Raw genomic sequence first — 27,735 nt, 5'->3', positions numbered from 1 at the left:
GCCTCTCTCTGCTCTGTGCTGGCAGAGCAGAGAAAGAGAACGAGAGGCTCTTATACTCTCTGAACAGCCTCCCTCTGCTCTGTGCTGGCGGAGCAGAGAAAGAGAAAGGGAGGCTCTTCTACTCTCTGAACAGCCTCCCTCTGCTCTGTGCTGGCAGAGCACAGAAAGAGAAAGGGAGGCTCTTATACTCTCTGAACAGCCTCCCTCTGCTCTGTGCTGGCGGAGCAGAGAAAGAGAGGCTCTTATACTCTCTGAACAGCCTCCCTCTGCTCTGTGCTGGCGGAGCAGAGAAAGAGAAAGAGAAAGAGAGGCTCTTATACTCTCTGAACAGCCTCCCTCTGCTCTGTGCTGGCGGAGCAGAGAAAGAGAACGGGAGGCTCTTCTACTCTCTGAACAGCCTCCCTCTGCTCTGCAATAAAGCTCCAGTTTTAGATATGTGTTGCTCATCAGTAATGACCTTTGTTCTCTTGTTAGATTTCCAGTACAGTGTGCCTCACCATTTTGTTTTCTTTTCTTTTAATTGATGACAAATCAGCCAGAGCCAGGCAGTCCCAAAACGTCTCTAACATTTTACACCTTTTTGTAGATTTCTGATTCACGGTCTTTTCTCCACTCTCTAAAAGCACTGAGGAACGATCCCATGCATGGATTTATTATGACCGCGTAACAACACATAACTACATTAAAAGAAACGAAAAAACCAACAAAAAAAAAAAACTATCAATTTACTCGCTGGTGGTTTTGCTTCGGGGCTGTATAAAGATCCTTACTTAACTATATATATATATATATAAATTTAAATGGTCAGTTTTTAAGTAGTATACGTTTTTATTATTTATATTGCTGAATTGAATTGTTGGGGTTAAAACATACAATATAGCTACTGTATTTTGCTTTATTGAATGATTATTATTATTATTATTATTATTATTATTATTATTATTATTATTTTCAATCCACACACACAATTGTTTTAACTGTTGGGAGTTGTTCCACATCTTAGCTGACATGATAAACGGCGATAGGCCTACATGTGTTTTGTTTTAGTTTTTCCACAGAACACTTTGACTAAGTCTCTTTCATTCAAAAGCATCGCGTTTAGCAAAACAAAAAGTTTTACGAATCTCAGCGATAGCAATTTTTTTTTTTTTTTTTTTTGTACTCAATCAAAGTATTGATTATTTTTGACCTTCAGTAATCCGACCCCGACCCTACCCTTGCCGGTGCAATTTTAAACAGACATGTATTTATCTTGCTCTTAATTGTATTAATACTTGTAATGTGATACTTGAAATGTATTTGCTTACGATTGTAAGTCGCTAAGAAATAAATAATAATAATAATAATAATAATAATAATAATAATAATAATAATAATAATAATAATAATAATAATAACATGCGCACAGGACAGCTGTGACTGAACACGTTGCTATGGCAAAAGGTCGTTTACGGAAGCCGAGCTGAGCCAGCACAGACGGTTTCCACCCGCTAAAAGCGAAATTCCAGAGGCAGGAGCAGCGAGCGGCCATTCCTGTTTGAGCGAGGAGGTGCCGGGGAGGAATCACTCCGAAAGGAAAACAACACGACACCAAATATTTTGTGCTCGGCAGCCGCCATGAGTTTGGAGAAAGCCCAGCTGTGCGACTCGCTGCTGATATGGGTGAGTAAACGGTTTTATTTTGTGATGGTATCATCTCTCTGATCTCCCCTTTCGTTTTCCAATGTGAAAAAATGTTCCTGGGAGTAACAGGTGGCTTGTTTGCAAATGTCGTCTGATTAAACTGCAGATGAAAATGAACAGTAATAATACACAATGGCATGTCGTTTAAGCTACTGGTGGCTTATTCGCTATTTAAAAAAAAAACTATGTTATTATCTAAGTATGGAGTTTGTGTGGAACTCGTGTGAAATTCTACATAAACTTTTAAACACGTCAAATCCTCAAACTGTACACCACGGTGCAACACAAGCTGTACTGTACTGATAAAAAACTAAGTCTACACTCCTCAAACCAGATTTGTTAACTTCAAAAAAAAAAAAAAAAAACGAGCTATATCAATTATTACGTCATTGTATTCATAAATGAGTTTTTTTTGTTTGTTTGTTTTAATAAATAGGTTTGCTCAATAACAGTGGAACGGGTCAAGAGGTCCTATTACCTTTCGTTAAGCAATCGATGTAAATCATTAAAAAAAATTAATTAAATGAAGGTCAGCTGTAAGAGTAATCTTTGCTTTTATCGATTTTTCTGGTGGTAGTCGATCAGATTTCATTTATTGTACACTTTTTTTATTTCAACACAGGCTTGACATTAATGCGCTCTTAGTGTGTTTGGTACACGTTTGTATTTGAAGATTACGTCACTGCGTGTTTCGTGTTATTGCGTCACACCGCATATTCAGTTGCCTACCACATTACGTCACCAACTTCCACTAAGTCCCATATAGACAGCTGGTTTAATCCGGGCAAGAATTTTCTCTTAACTAATGAAAGTTTAATGTCAATACCAGTCTTTCCTTTCTAATTTCTTTTTTTAAAAATCAATTCCAATTCTGATTCCGGTCGCGATTGTTCAGTTGCTTTCACGTTAAGCCAGTTTGAATGGACTGACGCACGGTGACTCCAGTGCGAGTCGTTTGTTGATGGCGCTGTTCTGAGAAGCTCCTTTGAACAGAATGCTGCCAGATTGCAGTTTCAATCAGCGATGTGTTGAAATGGATTAAAAGGGAACAGGAATTGGGGTAGCGATGGACCCTCACCCCGGATCTAATCCTGTGTCTTTTTTGTTTGTTTCTTGTCGTTGTTTTTTTCAGCTGCAGACGTTCCAGGTTCCCTCCTGTTCCTCCAAACAGGAACTGACGAGCGGCGTGGCGGTGGCACATGTGCTGCACAGGATGTGAGTTTACTGGAAGCGAACGCGTCTGAACCACGTTGCCATCTGCCCCTAGGACTGGCTTGAAAGCGGCCTGAAATCGGACTGCTTCATTTCCTGCCAGGTCCTAAAGGCTGTGAATCACTGTCACAATTGATCGACATTTGATTTTATAATTTGTTTATTTAGCAGACGCCTTTATCCAAGGCGACTTACAGAGACTAGGGTGTGTGAACTATGCATCAGCTGCAGAGTCACTTACAACTACGTCTCACCCCGAAAGACGGAGCACAAGGAGGTGAAGCGACTTGCTCAGGGTCACACAATGAGTCAGTGGCTGAGGTGGGATTTGAACCGGGGACCTCCTGGTTACAAGCCCGTTTCTTTAACCACTAGATTCATGGTCGCAGCTGTCTAGCTCGTTGTAATAGAATGCTGCGGATTTGCAATTTCAATCGGAGAGGTGTTGGAGTTGATTAAAAGGGAAAGGGAATTGATTTAAAAATAAATAAAACAGGACCCCATCCCTGCTGCTGGCGGTGGGAGGGAGTAGCGAGTGTCCAGCCTGGTTTGCGTTTGGCGCTGCCTGCCTGGGTTGGCTGAGTTCTGGGTGTGCTTGTGTGTTGCAGAGACCCTGGCTGGTTCAACGAGGCGTGGCTCGGACGAATCAAAGAAGAGAGCGCAGAGAACTGGAGGCTGAAGGTACAGACACCGCAATCATTGAACGCGTTGAGTAGTCGATTATTGATCGCTGCCCAGCTTGGAGCCCCACGTACTGGACAGCTCTGGTCAAAAAGCATTGCATCCCCCTATAGAATGAACTCATTCAGCTTCATAAAGTCGAATGAAACCTGCTGAATAATGTGACGTTAACATATCGAACTGCACACAACGCTTTGTAGTTTTCCCAAATACTAAACAGAAAACTGACAAAGTGACATTTCAAAATCTATTATTATTATTTATTTCTTAGCAGACGCCTTTATCCAGGGCGACTTAAGATTTGTTACAAGATGTCACATTATTTTTACATACAATTACCCATTTATACAGTTGGGTTTTTACTGGAGCAATCTAGGTAAAGTACCTTGCTCAAGGGTACAGCAGCAGTGTCCCCCACCTGGGATTGAACCCACGACCCTCCGGTCAAGAGTCCAGAGCCCTAACCACTACTCCACACTCCCCTCTCATTTCTAGCATGAAATACTACTGTACTGCTATTATGGCTTCCGGTAGACTGTAGTTTCTTTTGCTGTTAAATAAAAGTATTTATGTAATTTGATGCGTCACATCTAGACTAAACGCAATTGGAGTAACACAACAATATAGTCCACATTTAAAATAACAGGAGATGCGGGCAGTTAAAAATGCTCCAATTTTTTGCAAAGCAGCCTATCCTCAAATGAGGGCAGTGGCCCCTTGGCAGGTTAGGAGCACAGCGCTTCCTAACACGCTGGTGTTTGTGGTGTGTGTGTTTAAACAGGTGAACAACTTGAAGAAGATCCTGCAGAGCATGCTGGAGTACTTCCATGATGTGAGTATGCAGACTCGCTCGCACGGCCGTCCCCCCCGTCCCGCTGCTCTCGCTGGGGAAAGCCGCGCTCAGCTGGCGTCTCTTGGTTTCTGCCGGTAGGTTTTGGGCCACCCCGTTTCAGACCGTCACCTGCCCGACGTGAACCGGATCGGGGAGCTCAATGACGAGACTGAACTGGGCAAACTGGTCCAACTGGTGCTGGGCTGTGCGGTCAGCTGTGAGAAGAAGCAAGGTGAGGAGGAGGAGGAGGAGGGGGGGAGGAAGGAAGGAAGAGGGAGGGAGGAAGAGAGAGGAAGAGAGGGAGGGGAAGAGGGAGGGAGGGAGGGGAAGAGAGAGAGGAAGGAGGGGCGAGGGGCGAGGGGTCCAAATAATGCCAGCACTTCTCCCAAACTATTCACCACACAGCCTCCTAAGTATATCATGGTTTTTCTTTACCTTCTGAAGAGTCCCAAAAGCCAGGCAGGGCCGTACGTTATTGTGATTCGGATGTTGTCTTGTTAAATCTGGGGCTAGCTCTGAACTTGTCTCCTGTGCAGCTCACATCCAGCAGATCATAACCCTGGAGGAGTCCGTGCAGCATGTGGTCATGACGGCCATCCAGGAGGTGAGAGCCCCTCCGCTTCCTGACCGTGGTTTACTTGCACGTCTTCTTAACAGCCTGACCGTGATGTAAATCTCTGCAGAAATAACTACCTGAGCGTACGCTGGAATGCACAAGCAGGGCAGATCTGCACTTGGATGCATCGTCCCGGGGTTCCGAAAAAACCTGGCGTCGCGCGTCCCCCACGTGCTGCTACACCTGTTTAAATAACGGACCTGTCATTTCTCTTTTCATTCTTAACACCCTGATTTAAGCTGATGACTTTTTAAAGTCTGTTTCAAAGCTCTTTTCAAAATGTCCGCTCTAGTGCACTTGGGGTTTGAGATTTCTCCTCTAAATCGCTCTGTTCCGTACCACGTCGTGGATCGTGGTTGCTGTGTTACCTGTTTGACAGTCTGGGCAGTAATCCTGACGCTATCAGTGCACTAGAGCGGACATTTTGCAAAGAGCTTTGAAACAGACCTTTTTAAAAGTTGTAAGTTTTTCAAGTAAGAAGAAAAATGACAGGTACGTTATTTTATACTGGGGACGTGCCACGCTGTCTTTTTCGCCCCTCCAAAAAGATGGTGCCCCACGAGACCCATTGTGTTTAAAGAAACGTCCTGCTTGTTCGGTCGGCATGTTTCTGAAACTCCGTCCGCATCTCGCTACGAATTGAGTGATGAGGATGATGATGATGATGATGGTGGTGGAGACTCGTTCTAACCTCCATGTGTTCGCTCCCCCCGTTCAGTTGATGACGAAGGACTCCGCAGATCCAGGGACCCCAGAAACATACGGAGACTTCGACAATCAGGTAGCGTGTTGAAAACCCTCCTGTACGAACTAGCAGGGCTGTGAAGCCTAAAGAGATTGCAAAGTCCTCTGTACCGCAGCGTGCAGCAGCCGTGGAAGAATTGTGTATTTAACTCTGCCTGTTTTGTTTAACCTGCATGCATTTTTATTTGTTTTGAGTAAATAAACAAAACAAGTTCTCGATTTTAATATTCCGATAATCGGCCTAACCTTGTCTGTGTCGCAGGCCCAGAAGTATTATTTCTTGAGTGAGGCTGTGCATGAGAAGGAGGATTTGACCCTACGATGCAGGGAGCTGGAACAGCAGGTAGGGGGCAGCGATGAGTCGGTGTAGGTGCATGATTCGGACTGTTATCTCCTGTCAGCATTTCAGAAGGTGAAACATACAGCTATGGTCAAAAGTTTGGCATCGCCTAGAATTTTAGGATTGGAAAAAAAAACACTTGAAATGTATTTGCTTACGATTGTAAGTCGCCCTGGATAAGGGCGTCTGCTAAGAAATAAATAATAATAATAATAATAATAATAATAATAATAATAATAATAATAATAATAATTGAGATCTTTAATTTTAACACCATGTCGGGCAGCAGTGTGGAGTAGTGGTTAGGGCTCTGGACTCTTGACCGGAGGGTTGTGGGTTCAATCCCCAGTGGGGGACACTGCTGTTGTACCCTTGAGCAAGGTACTTTACCTAGATTGCTCCAGTAAAAACCCAACTGTATAAATGGGTAATTGTATGTAAAAATAATGTGATATCTGTATAATGTGAAATAATGTATAATGTGATATCTTGTAACAATTGTAAGTCGCCCTGGATAAGGGCGTCTGCTAAGAAATAAATAATAATAATATTAAATATCGGTAACACTTTTAAACCTTGTACAGAACTGCTCAGATAAACAATCTGAACTAAATAGACCTTTATAATCTGGCCCTGTGTGATCCTTGCATTGCAACCTGATCTAAAAGAACGCTGTCTGTCCCTTGAAGATGAACTTTGTCAGGGTCGAAGTTCGCTGGCAACCGCTGCTGACGGTGAGGGAGGAAGGTAAGTCCGCTTATTCAAGAGAGCTCAACGTAACTGCACGTCCCGAGGCGTGCTTCCCCAGCTCTCTCCCAGTTCAGCAGTCTCTTCACCGCGATCTCTCCGGTAGTATTTGCAGTATTTTTTTTTTTTTTTTTGCGTGATCATCATTTATTTTTCTAAACCCCTTTGGTGTCCCTGAACTGAACTACCCCTCCAAACAGATCTTCGCAGGCCAGGTGTCTCTGTGTTTCAACCCCCGAGCGACTCGAGTGAAACTGACAGTTTGGATAACCCTGATCCAACCTGTCTTTCTGTCTGTCTGTCTGGCTGTCTGTCGGTACATTTTAAACCCTGTTGTTTTGGGCACCTTGTTACAAAAATAAGAAAGTTCGTATTTATTTATTTTTTTTAATATATTCCCTTCAATCAATCCATACGCTACCAATCCAGAGTTATTGGGTTGGCGATATTTCCTATATTTTCTGCAAGGTCAAGACTGGCACAGCACAAACAAGGGAGTCTCCTGAAAGCCGCTTAAACCAAGCAAGGATAGACAAGTAACCCAAACCAGCTCCCAAAGGTCGCTCCCTGAACACTGTGTTTGTAGACAGCGTTAAGCCTCAGTTAAACACTTTGGAGAGTCGATCTCCTTTTCATCAGTCTCCGTGTGTCCCGGGAGACGCGGTGTGACTTGGGACAGTACAGATTTGGCATTCCCCTGCAGCTCATTCTGCGCGCCCCTGCATGTGTCTCTCTGTGCAGTCTCTGCGGCCTTTGTCAGTGCGTTCCCTAACGGAGCAGCAGACGTGTGCAGCACTCTGCTAGCGTGTTCTGATGTCAAACAGCCGCGCGCACGTGTTTCAGAACGCAACGCGGCTGCGGTAGTTTTTGATTTGTTGCGCATCTGAAATCAAACCGCTGGAACTGAAAACCTTGGAAATTCATTTAAAACAGTGAGAGTAAAGGAACACAGAGCCACACATGGTGAAACGCAGGAGACAGATGCATGATTGAAGCACAAAGCGGTCTGACGTTTTCACACAGGAGCGCCTGTTGTTTCTATATCCCTGATTACTGAGCTGAATGTGAATTCTCCCCCCCAGAGGTTTTCCTGCAGGCGGGTCTGTAAAGGATATCGAGGACACATCTGGAGGCGTTCTCATACATGTGCACACGGCTGTGTAACCGCATGCCTTTTGCACAGCTAACAGTTTTGTCAAGTGTGTGTGCCTCTAACTCTCTCACCACAATGCCAAACTACACTGTCTCTAACCTGTGTGACAGCATCGAATGTGCGACTTTTCTAACACAGCAACACAAATATTATTATTATTATTATTATTTATTTCTTAGCAGACACCCTTATCCAGGGCCCTTACAGTTGTTACAGAATATCACATTATAACTCTGTGTCACTCTGTGTGTCTCTCTCTCTCTCTCTCTCTCTCTCTCTCTCTCTCTCTCTCTCTCTCTCTCTCTCTCTGTCTGTGTCGCTGTGTGTGTGTCACTCTGTGTGTGTGTCTCTCTCTCTCTCTGTCTCTGTCTCACTGTGTGCGCGTCTTTGTGTGTGTGTGTGTGTGCATGCGTGCGTCTCTCTCTCTCTCGCTCTGTGTCTCTGTGTCACTGTGTGTGTGCATCTCTCTCTCTCTCTCTGTGTCACTGTGTGTGTGCGTCTCTGTCTCTCTCTGTGTCTCTGTCTGTGTGTGTGTGTGTGTGTGTGTGTGATTTCAGGTATCCTCTATCCAGGATGAGAGGAACGCTCTGCTGTCTGAGACCCGCAGCCTGAGAGAGCAGCTGAACCAGCGAGACCCGCCCACTAACATCATGGGCAAGAAGCTGCTGCTGCTGCACAGCCAGCTGGAGCAGCTGCAGGACGAGAACTTCAGGTAGGCGATGAGCGTGGAAGCCGTGAAAACCAAAAACACACACAACACCTCTCCGGGATCTCCACGGGACGTCCCAGAGAGCGACGCGTTCGGTACAGGCAAAGGGAATGCAGTTTTTTGACTTTGCCTTTTACTGTATTAGAAAATTCTGATGGTTTTATTTGAATGAATGAAAATATATAATTCAAGTATGCATAGGGAAGGGTGTGTTTATTAAGCTAAAACTACCAAGAATACTATTAACACTGCGCACGCTGAAAACCTGTCCAGTCTACACATCCACCTTCAAACTCCACTCCACTCTGACCCCAGTGTAGCTTCTAGACCGCTACAGCAGGACAGGACTTCTCTTGATCAAACCACAGCTGCGTCCAAAGGGTTAGCATCACCTAGGACTTTAGGATTGAGTCATAATTTAAAAAAAAAATAATGTGCCGACAGGCTGGAGAGCTCCAAGGACGACCTGCGACTGCGCGCCGAGACGCTGGAGAGGGAGGTGTCCGAGCTGCAGCGTCGAAACGAGGACCTGAGCAGCCTGGCGGAGGAGGCCCAGTCCCTCAAAGACGAGATGGACGTCCTGCGGTAAGTTCGTTGCCACAGCTCCGGCCTGTTCTCGACACCGCTTTCGTTAACGGCTCCTCGCTGTGCTGGGTTTGACCGGTCGGATTGTGATTCTGTTGATTTTGGTTGGCCGTGCAGGCACTCGTCAGACAGGGTGAGCCGGCTGGAGGCTCTGGTGGAGACGTACAAGAGGAAGCTGGAGGACCTGGGAGACCTGCGCAGGCAGGTGAAGCTGCTGGAGGAGAGGAACGGCGTGTACATGCAACGCACCTGCGAGCTGGAGGAGGAGCTGAGGAGAGCCAACGCCGCACGCAGCCAGCTGGACAGCTACAAGAGACAGGTGAGGGGCTGAGGAGAGCCAACGCTGTGTGCAGCCAGCTGGACAGCTACAAGAGACAGGTGAGGGGCTGAGGAGAGCCAACGCTGCGCGCAGCCAGCTGGACAGCTACAAGAGACAGGTGAGGGGCTGAGGAGAGCCAACGCTGCGCGCAGCCAGCTGGACAGCTACAAGAGACAGGTGAGGGGCTGAGGAGAGCCAACGCTGCACGCAGCCAGCTGGACAGCTACAAGAGACAGGTGAGGGGCTGAGGAGAGCCAACGCTGCGCGCAGCCAGCTGGACAGCTACAAGAGACAGGTGAGGGGCTGAGGAGAGCCAACGCTGCGCGCAGCCAGCTGGACAGCTACAAGAGACAGGTGAGGGGCTGGGCTAGACAGCTACAAGAGACAGGTGAGGGGCTGAGGAGAGCCAACGCTGCACGCAGCCAGCTGGACAGCTACAAGAGACAGGTGAGGGGCTGAGGAGAGCCAACGCCACACGCAGCCAGCTGGACAGCTACAAGAGACAGGTGAGGGGCTGAGGAGAGCCAGCGCTGCGCGCAGCCAGCTGGACAGCTACAAGAGACAGGTGAGGGGCTGGGTTAGACAGCTACAAGAGACAGGTGAGGGGCTGAGGAGAGCCAACGCTGTGCACAGCCAGCTGGACAGCTACAAGAGACAGGTGAGGGGCTGGGGTAATAAAAGACCCCTGTCCATCTATCCAAGTCTTCCTCCGTCTGAACACGATTTCTCCTCCAAGGTCCACGAGCTGCACAGCAAGCACTCCTCGGAGGCGATGAAGGCGGAGAAGTGGCAGTTTGAGTTCCAGAACGTCCACGTGAAGTACGAAGCCCTCCTGAAAGAGAAGGAGGTGAGGGGGGCTCCACGGGGGTCGAGCTCTCTTTCCTACGTTCACCCCGAAGAGGAGACCTCTGAGGTCTCAGCTTGCGATTCATTCTGGTTTAGTTGGTCCAATGAAAGGCGTCGCCTCTCTTTTGTCTGTCACACCTGGACTGATACGGCTCCCATTTCATCTAGCAATGCCTTCAATAGAAACGCTAAAAGAGCTGTTTTTAAAACTGAATTCTAAATCCTCTATGCACACGAATTGTATTTAGATGTCCTTCTGTGTGGTCCTGTATGGAAAGCGCTGTATAAATACAGTGTTGATGGATTTGGTTTGTTTTTTCAGAGGCTGATCGCTGAGAGGGACACCTTACGAGAGACCAACGAAGAGCTCAGGTGTGTGCAGGTGGAGCAGACGTTCCTCAGAGAAGCAGGTACACGCAGACCCTCCAAAGCGACCCCTCGAATCGACGTGTGAAACGTCCCGGCAATGCAGCTGTGGACAAAAAAGCTTTGCATCACCTAGGATTTTAGGAACTCGATTTTCAAAATGTAATGTATTTATTACAGATATTTTATTTAACATCATCATGGGATCAAAGAAACTGCAAATTGATTTAAAGAAAAAAAAGTCATTGGGAATGGTATTGGAATTCAAAAACAGGAACTGACCCCCGACCCTGCGCATGTGTGTGGATTCTTAGTCCTCCTCTTCTCCTTCTCCTCCTCCTCCTCTCCTCCTCCTCCTCCTCCTCTCCTTCTCCTCCTCTCCTCCTCTCCTTCTCTCTTCTCTCCTCCTCCTCCTCCTCTCCTCCTGCAGATTCCCTTGGTGAGGAAGACGCCAGTTCAGTGGGTAACCTGGCAGCGGAGATTATGCCAGCGGAATTCAAGTGAGTCGGTTTATATATAAAAACAAACCAACGAGCTCTATTGTCTAAATAGTTCTTCACACGGAGAGCCGATGCGGGCGCGTCCCCTGCGGGCCAGGCTTGCGTAACGCCTCCCCGCCTCCCCTCCTCTTCTCCCCCTCAGAGACTCGATGGCGCGGCTGCAGTCTGAGAACAGGATGCTGTGTGAGCAGGAGGAGAGCGGCCGGCAGAGACTGGCGGAGGTGCAGGGCCAGCTGGAGGAGTCCCGTCGGAGCCAGAACCGCCTGGAGACTCAGAACCGGTACCGTCCCGCTTCCACTGGCACATCGGAGGGGGAGGGGGGGAGGGGGAGGGGAGGGGAGGGGGCAGGGGCAGGGGCAGGGGCAGGCCTGGGTGCTTTTGAGCAAGAACCGATCTGTGAAGGTGGCTTCACAGCACATGTGAATCTGGCTCTGAGCCGGTCAGGGGTCGTTGTTATGGGGTTCTCCGTCATTTTCATCATTAACGTTGAGTGGGTGAGTGGGTGGGTGGGTGAGGTACACTCAAGGAAGATGAACAACATGACGTGCAGAGAGAGAGAGGTTTCTTGGTTCTATCTTTCATGAGCCTGAATCCAGTTTTCACTGAACCCCTCCTTTTTATCGTGAAACGTTTTGGTTTCCGATCGATTTTCTGGAGGCACAGTCCCACCCAGCAGCTCTCTCCTCCCTGCTGGTCCGTCTCTATTAATGTTCCCCCCCTCTAACGCTGCAGATAAAGCCCTTGTTTCAGCGTGGGACCTGCGTACCAACGAGCTCTGTGGTGTCGCAGGCCTTCCCAAGACATTATCTCGCGTATTTTTAAACCTACGCTTGCAAGGGATTTGAGATTTGATGTAATTTTGTGTGCGTTTTCAGTTCCAATTCCTTTTTAAAATGCATTCCAAGTCCTTCAAAGGAATTGGCATGGATATTTTAGAGACGTCCTAATCGCTGCCATCGTCCAGCTGCTTTCACACAAAGCCAGTTTTAATCGCCTGACAAACAGCGACTTCAGTGGAAGCGATTGGCTGTGGCCGCTGTCTGCGAGAAGCTCATTGTAACAGAATGCTTCAGGATTGCGAACGGCGATGCGTTGGGATTGATTTGAATGGGAATTGGAAATTGCTTTTTTAAAATTGAATTGAACACACCCTGACTGTGTGTGTGTGTGTGTGTGTGTGTGTGTGTGTGTGTGTGTGTGTGTGTGTGTGTTTCACTGCAGGCTGGACCAGCAGCACGTCACTGAATTGAAGGCGCAGGTGCAGGAGCTGCAGAGAACTCTACAAGAGCAAGACACCAAGACTGAGGACGTGAGTCGCACCCTGACATGAATCGACACGCTCTGAGCTGCAGCACACCCCTGCTACTCCAAAAACAGGCTGATCCGCGTGCAGCTTCGTGCAAAAGTAGCATCACCTAGAATTTTTAGGATTGAGAAATTGAAAAAAAAAAATAATAATAATTTTAGATCTTTTTATGCAAACAAAGAAACTGCAAAATGATTTAATGAATGTTTACCGGAATAGCAGTATGTCATGTTAGATTTCAAAATGTTACATTTCTTTTTGAATTTGTCAGCTTTTCTTGTGAAATATATGGGAAACTACAAAGCGAGGTGCAATTCAATATGTTAACGTGACATTATTCAGCAGTGAAATATATGAAACATACCTGAAATTGCTCTTCGCCTGGCTCCATATAAATGTCCAGCCTCCAAAAACGAATCTCTTTGTAGCCGGGAGCCGTTTCCTGTTCCACTGCCCTCCGCCTCTCCCGACCGTTAGACGTTAGCCTCGAACAGGCCACCTGCAGAAAAAAAAAAGTTTTCAAATGTTTTCCAAAAGTTCACAAACGTTTGCTTGTTTGGACCAGCCCCTGGTTCTGCTTCTCAAACATCAACTATAATGTTCTGTACCATCCGCAGCATTAAACATTAATAATAATAATAATAATAATAATAATAATAATAATAATAATCATCCTCTCTGATCTTACTGTGTATCGGAAGCTGTAAGTACAGCAAACGTGAGAGAGCTGTTGTGCACAGGTTCACAGTTTCACTGAGGGCAGACCTGAACAAACGTCAGCCTCGCGTTCTCAAAACAACCAAGTAAAAAATAAAAAACCCAGCTTCTCATTTTCCTTTTACAGCTTTGCATGCAGACACACTGATTCAAACATGATTTTACAGAAGTCTCCTTTTAAAATCGCTAATATGATTCTTTCTTTCTTTCTTTCCTTCGTTCTGTCCTTCATGCGGTTTTGTCTCCTGCCAGGCTATTGTAAGTACCACTGAAAAAATATATATATGCATGCCAGTTGTGATTTTAGCGTGTGCGTGCGTGTGTGTGCGCGTGCGTGTGAAGTGTAACTCACTCAAGATATTTTCTGTACGTCAGGCTAATTTGTGTTTTTTTTCTCTTTTTTTTCTCTTTTCCAGTCATCCTTGTTGAAGAGAAAACTAGACGAGCATCTGTAAGTAAAGCCCTATCCCAGAGGAGGCAGTGCGGTCCAGTGGTTAAAGTCCAGGGCTTGTCACCAGAAGGTCACCAGGTTCAAATCCCACCTCTGCCACTTACTGCCTCGCTGTGCGTGACCCTGAGCAAGTCACTTCACCTCCTTGTGCTCCGTCCTGCGGATGAGATGTTAAATCAATGTCCTTTTGTAAGTTACTCTGCATATAACGCGCAGTTCACAGCCTGCCTCTGTGAAGCGCTTTGTGATGGGGGTCCACTATGAAAGGCGCTATATAAAAAGAGATATCGTTAGTGTTCTTGTTATTTGTTTCAGCAGTAGACCGAACGCAGTGTCTCCGCACTAAGCTGCTGTGCCTCTTAACAGAGTCCTAGCTGCTCTTCGTCTGTTTCTTGTGAAGACACAGAGGGTTGTTCTGAAGGGATGAGACGTCCAGACTGGTGGAGAGGCTGTTTCTCTCCAGCCTTGTGAATGAAACCAATACAGCGATGTGCGAAACATTGAGCATCGCCTAGAGCTTTAGGGTTGAGACCGTAGTTTAGATCTTTTATTTAACATTGTGTATTCAAAGAAACGACAAAATGAGATTGCGTGAAAAAAAGCTATGCGTCATCATCATCGTCCTCATCCTCATCCTCATCATCATCCTCATCCTCATCATCATCATCCTCATCCTCATCATCCTCCTCATTCTCATCATCCTCGTCCTCATCATCCTCCTCCTCATCCTCATCATCCTCGTCCTCATCATCATCATCATCATCATCATCATCAGGAGCTCGTTTGTTTTACATCTCATCTGAAGGACGGAGCACAAGGAGGTTCAGTGACTTGCTCAGGGTCACACACACACACACACACACACACACACACAGTGAGTCGTTGGCTGAGCCGGGATTTGAACGTCCTGGTATCAAGCCCCTTTCTCTAAGCACCGAGCTACACCCACGATGCTGTCTGTGTCTTTCCACAGAGAGAAGCTCCACGAGGCGCACTCGGACCTGCAGAAGAAGAAGGAGTTTATCGATGACCTGGAGCCCAGAATCGACGACGACGGTAAGAGGCTGTGCTTCTAGAATCCGCCTTTTAAAGCAGGCGTGGCCAATCACGGTCCTGGAGGGAGACTCCACTCCTGGTCTGTGTTCCAACAGCCCTGTTCTAAACCAAACCAAATACACCTGAATCCAGACCTTGGTTCAGGATCTTATCTGTTAAACCTGGAGTTGAATATCACATCCAGGATCGGGATGGATTGATTTTAACACCACTGGTTTTAAACCCTGCGGTCAAGCAGGAACTCTGTGCTCAGTTTAGGGGAACTTTGTTATTTTTTTTTAACAAGCTTCTATAAGGATACTGGCACCGTAATTCGATTTGAATTGTATTCAGTTCCTCTGTCCTACGCCCGGCTCTCGTTCTCGTTGTAGCCGCGAGGAAGATTGACGAGCTTGAGGAGAGCCTGAAGAAGAAAGACGAGGACATGAAGGCGATGGAGGAGCGCTACAGGAAATACGTGGAGAAGGCCCGGACGGTCAGTGTCAGGGAGGGCAGCAAGGCTCCGGGTGCATAGCGGGTGCAGGTCTTACCAGCTTGGTTCGCCGCGGGGTGTGTGTGTGTGTGTGTGTGTGTGTGTGTGTGTGTGTGTGTGTGTGTGTGTGTGTAGCAAGCTCAGGGGGTGTCGTGTTAAACTCCTAGTGAAAACCAGGAATGGATCGAACCACTGTGCAGCGGGAGCCTCGTTCCCATCCCTGTGTGTTCTGCTAAGACAAGGAGCAGAGACAGGTAAGCCTTTTGCACCGTTGAAAGGATTGAAGGATTCCTGCTCTTTTTAGATGTGGAAAAAGACTTTTTGAGTCGAAACGTTTGTCGTTTTGAACTTGCTGAAGTTTTATTATTATTTTTTTTTTTTATTTCTTGGCTCATTCAAGCAAAAAACAGGTTGGTGTAACGGACGGTTGTTTCTTGCAGGTTATTAAGACACTGGACCCGAAGCAGCAGCCTGATACGGTGGCTCCCGAGGTCCGGTCTCTGAAGAACCAGCTGCAGGAGAGAGAGAGCAGGATCCAGCACCTCCAGGTGAAGCAGCCTGCGTGCCCCCCCCCCCCCCCCCCCCCCCTCCTGGCTACCACCCTCTCCCCCCCCCCCTCTCCTGCCTGCCACCCTCCCCCCCCCTCCTGCCTGCCACCCTCTCCTGCCTGCCACCCTCCCTCTCTCCTCTGCTCTCTCACATCCTCCCCCCCCTCTCCTCTCTCCTCTGCTCTCTCACCCTCCCCCCTCTCCTCTCTCCTCTGCTCTCCCACCCTCCTCCCTCACACTCTCTCCTCCCTGCCTACCACGCTCCTCCCTGCCTGCCACTCTCCTCTCTCCTCTCTCCTCTGCTCTCTCACACCCTCCCCCTCTCCTCTGCTCTCACACCCTCCCTCTCCTCTCCTCCCTCTCTGCCTGCCACCCTCCCACTGTCCTCCTCCTCTGTCCTCTCCTCCCTCACACCCTCCTCTCTTCCCACCCTCCCCTCCCCCTCCTCCTCCCTGCCTGCCCCCCTCCTCTCTCCTCTCCTCCCTCACACACTCCTCTCCTCCCTGCCTCCCGCCCTCCTCCCTCACACCCCTCCTCTCCTCCCTGTCCTCACACCCTCCGTCAGACCCTCCCTCCTCATACACCCTCCCTCAAACCCTCCCTCTCCTCCCTCAAACCCTCCCTCTCCTCCCTCCCTGCATCCCTCTCCTCCCTCAAACCCTCCCTCTCCTCCCTCCCTCCCTCCCTCCCTCCCTCTCCTCCCTCAAACCCTCCCTCCCCTCACATCCTCCCTCATGCTTGCTGTGCTGTGGGTTTCTGCACATGAGACCTATATATCGAATGAAACTGAAATACAGCTGTGGGCTAAAGTCTTGCATTACAATCTCCCCTCTAGTTTCATGTAATCAAAGAAACTACAAAACGATAACGCAAAAGTCTACCAGGAAGCCATCACAGCAGTACAGTCGTATTTCATGTTAGATTTCGAAAATGTCTCATTTTTCAGTTTTACAGTGGTGTGTAATTCGATATGTTCAGGTCACATTACTCAGCAGGTTTCATTCCACTTCATGAAGCAGAGTGAGTTCATTCTATATAGAGGGTGATGCTAAACTGACCGCCGGAGCTGTGGATGTCAGACTGCCTGAATTATTTTGTGAGCTCAGTCGCCTCTTCGTCTTTTGAACTCTGAGTTGATTCGATGTTTGTTTGTAACCCTGCGGTTCCCCAGCATGACTTTGAGAAGTCCAAGTCCAGACATGACCAGGAGGAGAAGCTGATCATCAGTGCCTGGTACAACATGGTGAGTCTCCAGCCTCGAAGACGTGACCAAGCCCACCTTTATTATTATTATTATTATTATTATTATTATTATTATTATTATTAATTTATTTATTTCTTAGCAGATGCCCTTATCCAGGGCAACTTACAATTGTTACAAGATATCACATTATTTTTGCATACAATTACCCATTTATACAGTTGGATTTTTACTGGAGCAATCTAGGTAAAGTACCTTGCTCAAGGGTACAGCAGCAGTGTCCCCCACCTGGGATTCAACCCACGACCCTCCGGTCAAGAGTCCAGAGCCCTAACCACTACTCCACACTGCTGCCACCACCTCCTCCTCCTTCTCACAGTTCAGTGTGCTTTTAAAACTTGCTACAGGTGTCAAACACGTCTCTTGAGTGATGAATCGCTTTGATTTGTCATTGTGTGTTTCATATCCTGGAGACTTGGAGTTAACAGCAAGCCCGTGGCCTCTCTTCCACACGCTGTGCCCGAGCATTTTTAAAATGACAAGCGCTGCTTTTATTTGTGTGACTGCAGCTCTGGACAAAATGTTTTGCATCACCTAGAATGTTCGGATTGAAAAAATAATAAGAAGAACATAAGAAAGTTTCCAAACGAGAGGAGGCCATTCAGCCCATCTTGCTCGTTTGGTTGTTAGTCGCTTATTGATCCCAGAATCTCATCAAGCAGCTTCTTGAAGGATCCCAGGGTGTCAGCTTCAACAACATTACTGAGGAGTTGGTTCCAGACCCTCACAATTCTCTGTGTAAAAAAAGTGTCTCCTGTTTTCTGTTCTGAATGCCCCTTTATCTAATCTCCATTTGTGACCCCTGGTCCTTGTTTTTCAGGTCGAGAAAGTCCCCTAGGTCGACATTGTCTATACCTTTTAGGATTTTGAATGCTTGAATCAGATCGCTGCGTAGTCTTCTTTGTTCAAGACTGAATAGATTCAATTCTTTTAGCCTGTCTGCATACGACATGCCTTTTAAACCCGGGATAATTCTGGTCGCTCTTCTTATAATAATAATAATAATAATAATAATAATAATAATAATAATAATAATAATAATAATAATGGTGATGATCTACATGAACATAATTTTTTTGATATTTTATTTCACATCATGTAATCAAAGTGATGTTGTGAAAAAAGTCTACCGGAAGCCATAATAGTAATACAGTAGCATTTCATGTTAGATTTCGAATGTAACCTTTTTAATGATCAGTTTTTAAGTATAAGCTGTGTAACTGCTTGCTGCTGCTTGTGGTCTGCAGGGAATGGCCCTTCATCAGAAGCTGGCGAAGGAGAGGACTGGGGCTCCGGCACTCGCACAATCCTTCCTGGCACAGCAGAGACAGACGACCAGCGCGCGCAGAGGACTGAAGAGCAGGCTGCAGCAGGGCCTGCCTCGATGAGGGAGGAGCCAGGGGGTCGGGGGAGGAGTCGGGGGAGGAGCTAGTGAGCCAGGGAGGAGGGCAGGGGAGGAGCCAGGGGAGGAGCCAATGGAGGAGCCAGGGAGTCAGGGGAGGAGCCAAGGGAGGAGCCAGGGAGTCAGGGGAGGAGCCAGGGAGCTGACTTTTCTGCAGGTGATCAGGACAGGGAGCAAATGAACACGCTGCCGCCCTGCTGGTGACACCTGGGTAACGCAGTCTAGTTTCAGTTCAGAATTAAGAGTCAGGGATTATCTAATGGTATGTAATGATCCACCCACTTTGAAAACAGGTTTCTAATGCAGAGTCTGGTGCTTTTCACTTTTGAATTATTTAGTTGAAATGCTGAAACACACCAGCCAGGAACTTTACATTTTCTGGGAGTTTTTTCCTGATTTTTTTAATTAGATTTTTATTATTTTATTGGTATGCTTTTAATGTATTGTTTTAATTTCACTACTCTACTGTATCCCCCTTTTCCAAACCAATACCAAACCAAAGTGTTCGGTTTAAAAAAAAAACAAAAAAAAAAAAACTTGCTCCTGAAACGAAAATCAAGATTTTTATAACATCTAAATAAACATATATATACATATATATAATTTCAAGCCCGTAGACAAAGTTTTCAATACTTTTTTTTTTCCTGGTATAGTCTGGGGATGTTTTTGTTAAATATTCTAATTTGTTTCAACTTCAGTACTAAACCTGTCTTGTGTGTGAAAAAGTCTTCCCAGATTAGATAGGTAACGAATCACCCAACGCGATCGTGTTGCTGTATAGATGGAAGGCTGGGTTCAATCAAATTGATTTCATCTATGGGATTGCCATGGGATTGTCTGTATCCTCTCTCTCTCTCTTTATATATAATGAGAGCGAAAGGGTACAGTTGTAACGTTTATTTTAAAAACAGTCATTTAACTACCACAGAAGCCCGTGTGTTTTCAACGGGCTGGTTTTTAATGTGCGGTCGGCAGATGAGAAGACAGGGTTTCTGTGCATGTCGATGGAGGAGTCGTGTTGGAAATGCCCCAGCCGTTCTCTTAGCTTGCCTGCCTTCCTGTGTGTTTGTAAAATTATAATTGCACAGCACAGCCACTGAGAGCACCTCACTAGAATAGTATTACTGGCCTTTCCTGTCGCACTACGTTTAGGTTTACCACGTTTATTATTATTATTATTATTATTATTATTATTATTATTATTATTATTATTATTGGTAATAGTAGTAGTATTTAATTTTTTGTTTAATATTGAAATCAAATGCAACCCTCAGGAAACGAACAGAAAAAGCAAGCGTTTGTTTGTTCAGAAGTCGCAAACGTATTTTGTTCACTAAAAACTGCACGATTGATTTAACCCCTTCAGCTGCACACGGAATCGAGCGCCTGCTGTTGTTGTTCAAAACGGTTTGACCTTCAAACACGTTTTGAGAGCGACTCGAGCATCACGAGGAGGAAACCGGCAATTCGGACGACCGGATCCACCCAGTCTGTCTGTCGGTGTATTTGAAACCCGTGTCTCATTGCAAAAAAAAATGAGAAAGATGGCATCGATTTTATTTGTGTGGCTGGAAGGGTCAAAGGGCAGATCCTGCTGTCCGCTTCCGAGCACACGGTGGAGATGTGTGAGTTTCGTATGATTTCTAAGGGATTGGTTTGTGTTTTGTTTTAAATCTCATTTCTGTTGTGATCACTGGAACTTTTTAAATGGTCTTGGGGAGGGATTGGGGAGCTGCTGTTTTTAGTTTTATACCAGGTACTGTAAATGAAAGCTGAGCAATCTATTGTGTCTTTGCACTGCAATGAAATAAAACTGGAAATTAGTAAACCAAATGTGTTATTTTGATGGTCCTGTTTTGTTTCATATTCTGTATTGCAGCGTGAGGAAACGGCGTTTGTAATAAACCACAGCGCCTTTTATTAATAACACACACAGGACTGGAACCAACTACAGATATTACATCATAATAATCATCATAATAAATGTGTTTCTTTCAAAACTGCACATCTGAGACCACACAAAAAATGCAATATATTTTGGGATTTGCCATTTGAAGCACAAGGACTTCCTGTTACGTGCATGTATGCATTCGGTGATGTTGGGATTGGCGTTTTACGGTGAGTCTTACAGCGTTTTAATATCGTCTTGCAGTGCGAAGCATCTCCCAATGAGAAGGTCACCCTGCGACTCGCTGAAGTGCACAGCGTCACCTGAAGACTTTTCTACAGCGTTACAGTCTGTTTTTAAATTATTATTATTATTATTATTATTATTATTTAGTAGATGCTTAGATCCAAAACGACTTACTGAAAATTTAGTATACTTGTTACAGGCAATAAAAATGCAAAAACAAACACATTATTATTATTATTATTATTATTATTATTATTATTATTTATTTCTTAGCAGACGCCCTTATCCAAGGCGACTTACAATCGTAAGCAAATACATTTCAATTTTTATATATACAAAATAAAATATAAAGAAAATATATATCTATAAATAGGAATTTCCGAAGAAGGCTTCAGTAAGTGTTTTAAATAGATATGGGTTCTATAGAGTTAATTTTCTTGTAGATGTTTTAATTATTATTTAGCTGGTGCAATATGATGCGTGTCCAGCAGAGGGAGACACAAAATGCCTATGGCAGTTTCACATCTGGTGCAATATCTCGGGTGGCAGCCAGGTGGAGACAAAGCTGTAGAATTTTAGGACTAGCTTGCTGTCTGTACTGCACTGCACGCTTCAAAGGGGATTCTCTGACAAAGATAAATTATCATCATCATCATAAAAATCAATGCAAAACAAATATCCAGTGTTGTGGTCCCAGCATTGTGTTCTCATTTCATCGCATCCCTGATTTTGATTTCAATTGGATAATATTTTCAATGCATCTTTATTGAGCATTTAAGAGGTTTATTAGGCAGCTCTCTAGCTGGCTCAGTTGGTAGCGCATTGGACTCTGATTCCCAGAATAGTCAGTTCAAATCCCACGTGAGACTCAAGTGTTAATCCTTTATTTTCAAAAAAATTGTTTAATTGACCTTTTTATCAATCAGGTTTGACTTTGAATCCAGTTCGTCACAAATGTTGAGCTTCACATCTTGTCCCCAGGTCCACCTCACACAATGTAATAATGTGTTTCATGCAACATGAGAAGCAGCTGGCTGGCTAGCAGTGTTGGCAGAGTGTGGGTCTCTGCTTCCCAGGGTCGTGGGTTCAAACCCCATGTTAGGGGCTTGTGTTTTCCTTTCATTTTCAGATGATCCAGGAGAGTTTGTTTCACGTTCACAGAATGGGTTCTTTAACCTGTTAATCAGCGTGGAGCACAGTATTTCTGCAGGAGCTGGTGGCACAGTGGGCTAATCCCACAGCCTTCTCTCCCTTAAGACAGCGGTTCAAATCCAGCTCATGGTGCTGAGCTCCTGAGGTAAGTAATGGTATTGATTGTAAGTCATGATGCTGGTTGTAACTAATGATGTTGGGTGTTTATCCACAGATGGAAGAGAAGGGCAAATAATATTTCTGAAGGATTAACACTTGTGGGACTTGAACCAATTACTGTGGGCATCAGAGCCCAATGCTCTCAGTTCAAATCCAGCTCCCAGTACAAGTGAACCAGACCCACAACACAATGGCACAGCATGACTGGTGTTCTTTGATTAAGAGATAAAAATAGATTTGATAAATAATCACCAGAGTTGTGGTTGAAGTCTTGTGTTGTGTGTGTATTTGTTTGAGTCTGTCACAGACACAATAGAAGTGACACGTTTATCGGATGTTCTCAACGCAGTAATCACCTACATGCTGTATAAAGCATTAGTCAAAGTACTGGAAGGCATTTGACAGCAGTTTCAAGAAACTCTCTGGCTGGCTCATTTGGTAGATCATTGCACTCTGCTGTCCAGGGTCGCTGGTTCAAGTCCCACATGAAACACATGGTTTTCTTTTCCTCATTCTTAATAATATTGTTAAATTTAGTCCTATCGTGAGCCTGGGTTTGACTCCAGTTCAAATCACATGCGCTTCTTTATGTATCCCCAAGTCTACCCCACAACATTTAAGAATGCATTTGACCAATGAGCGGAGAAAGGCGGCTGGTTAGCTCACCTGGTAGAGTGTGGGACTGGTTTGTGCAGGGCTCTGGGTTCAAACCATCAGGCTTGTCGCATGTGTTTATAAAGCTTTTATTTTCTTGATAAACTAAGTGGCATGAAAGCAGGCAAGGTGGTCCAGGTGTCTGACCAGGTGTCCCTGAATGCAGTAAATGAGCCCCAATGTATTTACTGTGCACAGAATGGATTGAAGCCGTGCTGTGCAGCTCAGTGTGGTGTTCAGCAGCTCTCTGGCTGGCTCTCTGGGTATATGAATTGAAGCCGTGCTGTGCAGCTCAGTGTGGTGTTCAGCAGCTCTCTGGCTGGCTCTCTGGGTATATGAATTGAAGCCGTGCTGTGCAGCTCAGTGTGGTGTTCAGCAGCTCTCTGGCTGGCTCTCTGGGTATATGAATTGAAGCCGTGCTGTGCAGCTCAGTGTGGTGTTCAGCAGCTCTCTGGCTGGCTCTCTGGGTATATGAATTGAAGCCGTGCTGTGCAGCTCAGTGTGGTGTTCAGCAGCTCTCTGGCTGGCTCTCTGGGTATATGAATTGAAGCCGTGCTGTGCAGCTCAGTGTGGTGTTACTCTGCACTTGCAGTACCCCTTTCCGCCGCTGGGTGGAGTCTTGAGCACACGTTCAGCAGTAGGAGGTCATGGCTTTTCAAAACCCATAACCTCCTACTGCTGCAAGTATGCCAAAGTCGTTTTTCATTCTTTTTACACTGATTTGATTGTTTTGTGTTATTAAATGTTCGATTATGGGTTTATTAGTGTTCTGTTTATATGCTGCTGCGTTTCAATGTTGTATTTTGTGCGTTTTTTTACGTTTTTTTGCCAAAAAACAAAAAGTTGTATTTTCATGAAAAACATTTACGTTTCAAAAAAAAAAAAAGGTTAAAAACACGCCCTCCAGTGGAATAAAGAGGTAATGCACGCCAAGGGAAATACACAAGGTCGATAGCAGCTGAGTCTTGTGTTATTGTACAAAGACCTGGTGTATATTCCTTGGTGTGCAATACCTCATTATTCCACTGGAGGGCGTGTTTTTTAACCTTTTTTTTTTTTGAAACGTAAATGTTTTTCATGAAAATACAACTTTTTGTTTTTTGGCAAAAAAACGTAAAAAAACGCAAAAAATACAACATTGAAACGCATTAGCATATAAACAGAACACTAATAAACCCATAATCGAGCATTTAATAACACGAAACAATCAAATCAGTGTAAAAAGAATGAAAAACGACTTTGGCATACTTGCAGCAGTAGGAGGTTATAGGTTCTGAAAAGCCATGACCTCCTACTGCTGAATGTGTGCTCAAGACTCCACCCAGCGGCGGAAAGGGGTACTGCAAGTGCAGGGTAACACCACACTGAGCTGCACAGCACGGCTTCAATCCATTCTGTGCACAGTAAATACATTGGGGCTCATTTACTGTCTTCAAGGACACCTGGTCAGACACCTGGACCACCTTGCCTGCTTTCATGCCACTTGGTTTATCAATAAGGACAACGTTTTTGAAAAAAAATAAAAAAAGTTAGAAACACGTGTGAGAAGCCTGGTAGGTTTGAACCCAGAACGCTAGACAGCCCAGTCCCACACTCTACCAGGTGAGCTACCCAACCTCCTTTCTCAGCTCTTTGGTCAAATGCATTCTTAAATGTTGTGGGGTAGACTTGGGGATACATAAAGACAAGCGCATGTGATTTGAACTGGAGTCAAACCCAGGCTCACGATAAGACTAAATTTAACAATAATTTTGAGAATGAGAATCCATGTGTTTCACGTGGGACTTGAACCTGCGACTCTGGGATTTAATCTCCAGCGATCTACCAACTGAGCCAGCCAGAGAATTTCTTGAAATTGCTGTCAAATGCCCTCCAGTACTTTGACTAATGCTTTATACAGCATGTAGGTGATTACTGAGTTGAAAACATCCGATAAACGTGTCACTTCTATTGTGTCTTTGACAGATTCAAACAAATACACGCTGTGGGGAAAAAACAACTGAGCTACCCAGCCAGCAGGTCCCGTGATCTGAAAATACAGCATTTTCTATCGTGGTCGAAATTTTAAGAAAAAAAAATAAATAAATAAACGCCCTCCAGTGGAATAATGAGGTATTGCACGCCAAGGAAAACACACCAGGTCTTTGTACAATAACACAAGACTGACCTGGTGTGCTTGAATGCAGTAAATGAGCCCCAATGTATTTACTGTGCACAGAATGGATTGAAGCCGTGCTGTGCAGCTCAGTGTGGTGTTCAGCAGCTCTCTGGCTGGCTCTCTGGGTATATGAATTGAAGCTGTGCTGTGCAGCTCAGTGTGGTGTTCAGCAGCTCTCTGGCTGGCTCTCTGGGTATATGAATTGAAGCCGTGCTGTGCAGCTCAGTGTGGTGTTACTCTGCACTTGCAGTACCCCTTTCCGCCGCTGGGTGGAGTCTTGAGCACACATTCAGCAGTAGGAGGTCATGGCTTTTCAGAACCTATAACCTCCTACTGCTGCAAGTATGCCGAAGTCGTTTTTCATTCTTTTTACACTGATTTTATTATTTTGTGTTATTAAATGTTCGATTATGGGTTTATTAGTGTTCTGTTTATATGCTAATGCGTTTCAATGTTGTATTTTTTGCGTTTTTTAACGTTTTTTTGCCAAAAAACTAAAAGTGATATTTTCATGAAAAACATTTACGTTTTTTAAAAAAAAAGCATAAAAAAACACGCCCTCCAGTGGAATAATGAGGTAATGCATGTCAAGGAAAATATGCTATCGACCTTGTGTATTTCCCTTGGCGTGCATTACCTCATTATTCCACTGGAGGGCGTGTTTTTTTAACTTTTTTTTTTAAAAAACGTAAATGTTTTTCATGAAAATACAACTTTTTGTTTTTTTGCAGAAAAACGTAAAAAAACGCAAAAAATACAACATTGAAACGCATTAGCATATAAACAGAACACTAATAAACCCATAATCGAACATTTAATAACACAAAATAATAAAATCAGTGTAAAATTAATGAAAAACGACTTCGGCATACTTGCAGCAGTAGGAGGTTATGGGTTCTGAAAAGCCATGACCTCCTACTGCTGAACGTGTGCTCAAGACTCCACCCAGCGGCGGAAAGGGGTACTGCAAGTGCAGAGTAACACCACACTGAGCTGCACAGCACGGCTTCAATTCATATACCCAGAGAGCCAGCCAGAGAGCTGCTGAACACCACACTGAGCAGCACAGCACGGCTTCAATTCATATACCCAGAGAGCCAGCCAGAGAGCTGCTGAACACCACACTGAGCTGCACAGCACGGCTTCAATTCATATACCCAGAGAGCCAGCCAGAGAGCTGCTGAACACCACACTGAGCTGCACAGCACGGCTTCAATTCATATACCCAGAGAGCCAGCCAGAGAGCTGCTGAACACCACACTGAGCTGCACAGCACGGCTTCAATCCATTCTGTGCACAGTAAATACATTGGGGCTCATTTACTGTCTTCAAGGACACCTGGTCAGACACCTGGACCACCTTGCCTGCTTTCATTCCACTTGGTTTATCAATAAGGACAACGTTTTTGAAAAAATAAAAAAAGTTTGAAACACGTGTGAGAAGCCTGGTAGGTTTGAACCCAGAGCACTAGACAGCCCAGTCCCACACTCTACCAGGTGAGCTACCCAGCCTCCTTACTCAGCTCTCTGGTCAAATGCATTCTTAAATGTTGTGGGGTAGACTTGGGGATACATAAAGACGAGCGCATGTGACTTGAACTGGAGTCAAACCCAGGCTCACAATAGGACTAAATTTAACAATATTTTTGAGAATGAGGAAGAAAATCCATGTGTTTCACATGGGACTTGAACCAGCGACTCTGGGATTCAAACTCCAGTGATCTATCAACTGAGCCAGCCAGAGAATTGCTTGAAATTGCTGTCAAATGCCCTCCAGTACTTTGACTAATGCTTTATACAGCATGTAGGTGATTACTGAGTTGAAAACATCCGATAAACGTGTCACTTCTATTGTGTCTTTGACAGATTCAAACAAATACACGCTGTGGGGAAAAAACAACTGAGCTACCCAGCCAGCAGGTCCCGTGATCTGAAAATACAGCATTTTCTATCGTGGTCGAAATTTTAAGAATTTTTTTTTTTTTTTTTTTTATACAAGCGCCCTCCAGTGGAATAATGAGGTATTGCACGCCAAGGAAAATTCACCAGGTCTTTGTACAACGACGCAAAACTGAGCTGGTGTGCTTGAATGCATTAAATGAGCCCCAATGTATTTACTGTGCACAGAATGGATTGAAGCCGTGCTGTGCAGCTCAGTGTGGTGTTCAGCAGCTCTCTGGCTGGCTCTCTGGGTATATGAATTGAAGCCGTGCTGTGCAGCTCAGTGTGGTGTTCAGCAGCTCTCTGGCTGGCTCTCTGGGTATATGAATTGAAGCCGTGCTGTGCAGCTCAGTGTGGTGTTCAGCAGCTCTCTGGCTGGCTCTCTGGGTATATGAATTGAAGCCGTGCTGTGCAGCTCAGTGTGGTGTTCAGCAGCTCTCTGGCTGGCTCTCTGGGTATATGAATTGAAGCCGTGCTGTGCAGCTCAGTGTGGTGTTCAGCAGCTCTCTAGGTATTACCCTGCACTTGCAGTACCGCTTTCCGCCGCTGGGTGGAGTCTTGAGCACACATTCAGCAGTAGGAGGTCATGGCTTTTCAGAACCTATAACCTCCTACTGCTGCAAGTATGCCGAAGTAGTTTTTCATTCTTTTTACACTGATTTGATTGTTTTGTGTTATTAAATGTTCGATTATGGGTTTATTAGTGTTCTGTTTATATGCTAATGCGTTTCAATGTTGTATTTTGTGCGTTTTTTAACGTTTTTTTGCCAAAAAACAAAAAGTGATATTTTCATGAAAAACATTTACGTTTTTTTAAAAAAAAGCATAAAAAACACGCCCTCCAGTGGAATAGTGAGGTATTGCACGCCAAGGTAAATATGCGAGCGACATTGTGTATTTCCCTTGGCGTGCAATACCTCATTATTCCACTGGAGGGCGTGTTTTTTTAAGCTTTTTTTTAAAAAAACGTAAATGTTTTTCATGAAAATATC

At 45.2% G+C, this 27,735-nt stretch overlaps 1 protein-coding gene across 1 annotated transcript; it reads left to right on the top strand.

Annotated features, from left to right (window-relative positions):
• The first annotated feature begins 1,441 nt into the window (after positions 1–1,441).
• LOC117966841 (protein Hook homolog 2-like) lies at positions 1,442–20,379 on the top strand. Its single transcript, XM_059007005.1, has 22 exons — positions 1,442–1,662; positions 2,816–2,898; positions 3,504–3,576; positions 4,358–4,408; positions 4,508–4,640; positions 4,945–5,012; positions 5,743–5,805; positions 6,031–6,111; positions 8,566–8,720; positions 9,162–9,302; positions 9,420–9,621; positions 10,358–10,468; positions 10,790–10,877; positions 11,264–11,333; positions 11,476–11,613; positions 12,555–12,642; positions 13,773–13,807; positions 14,781–14,863; positions 15,235–15,338; positions 15,776–15,883; positions 17,055–17,126; positions 18,392–20,379. The coding sequence occupies exons 1-22, from the start codon at positions 1,618–1,620 to the stop codon at positions 18,530–18,532; spliced, it is 2,133 nt and encodes a 710-aa protein (XP_058862988.1). The 5' UTR covers positions 1,442–1,617; the 3' UTR covers positions 18,533–20,379.
• Positions 20,380–27,735: the final 7,356 nt, after the last annotated feature.

This window comes from Acipenser ruthenus, chromosome 34, assembly GCF_902713425.1.
Source record: "Acipenser ruthenus chromosome 34, fAciRut3.2 maternal haplotype, whole genome shotgun sequence".
Lineage (NCBI taxonomy): Eukaryota > Metazoa > Chordata > Actinopteri > Acipenseriformes > Acipenseridae > Acipenser > Acipenser ruthenus.
This window is presented reverse-complemented; position numbering and strand designations above follow the sequence as displayed.

Excerpts from the sequence above, each read along its gene's own strand:
- LOC117966841 (XM_059007005.1), top strand. The coding sequence starts at position 1,618 with ATGAGTTTGGAGAAAGCCCAGCTGTGCGACTCGCTGCTGATATGG. Across the intron at positions 6,112-8,565 it reads GCAGGGAGCTGGAACAGCAG|GTATCCTCTATCCAGGATGA; the intron begins GTAGGGGGCAGC and ends GTGTGATTTCAG. Across the intron at positions 10,878-11,263 it reads GACGTTCCTCAGAGAAGCAG|ATTCCCTTGGTGAGGAAGAC; the intron begins GTACACGCAGAC and ends CTCCTCCTGCAG.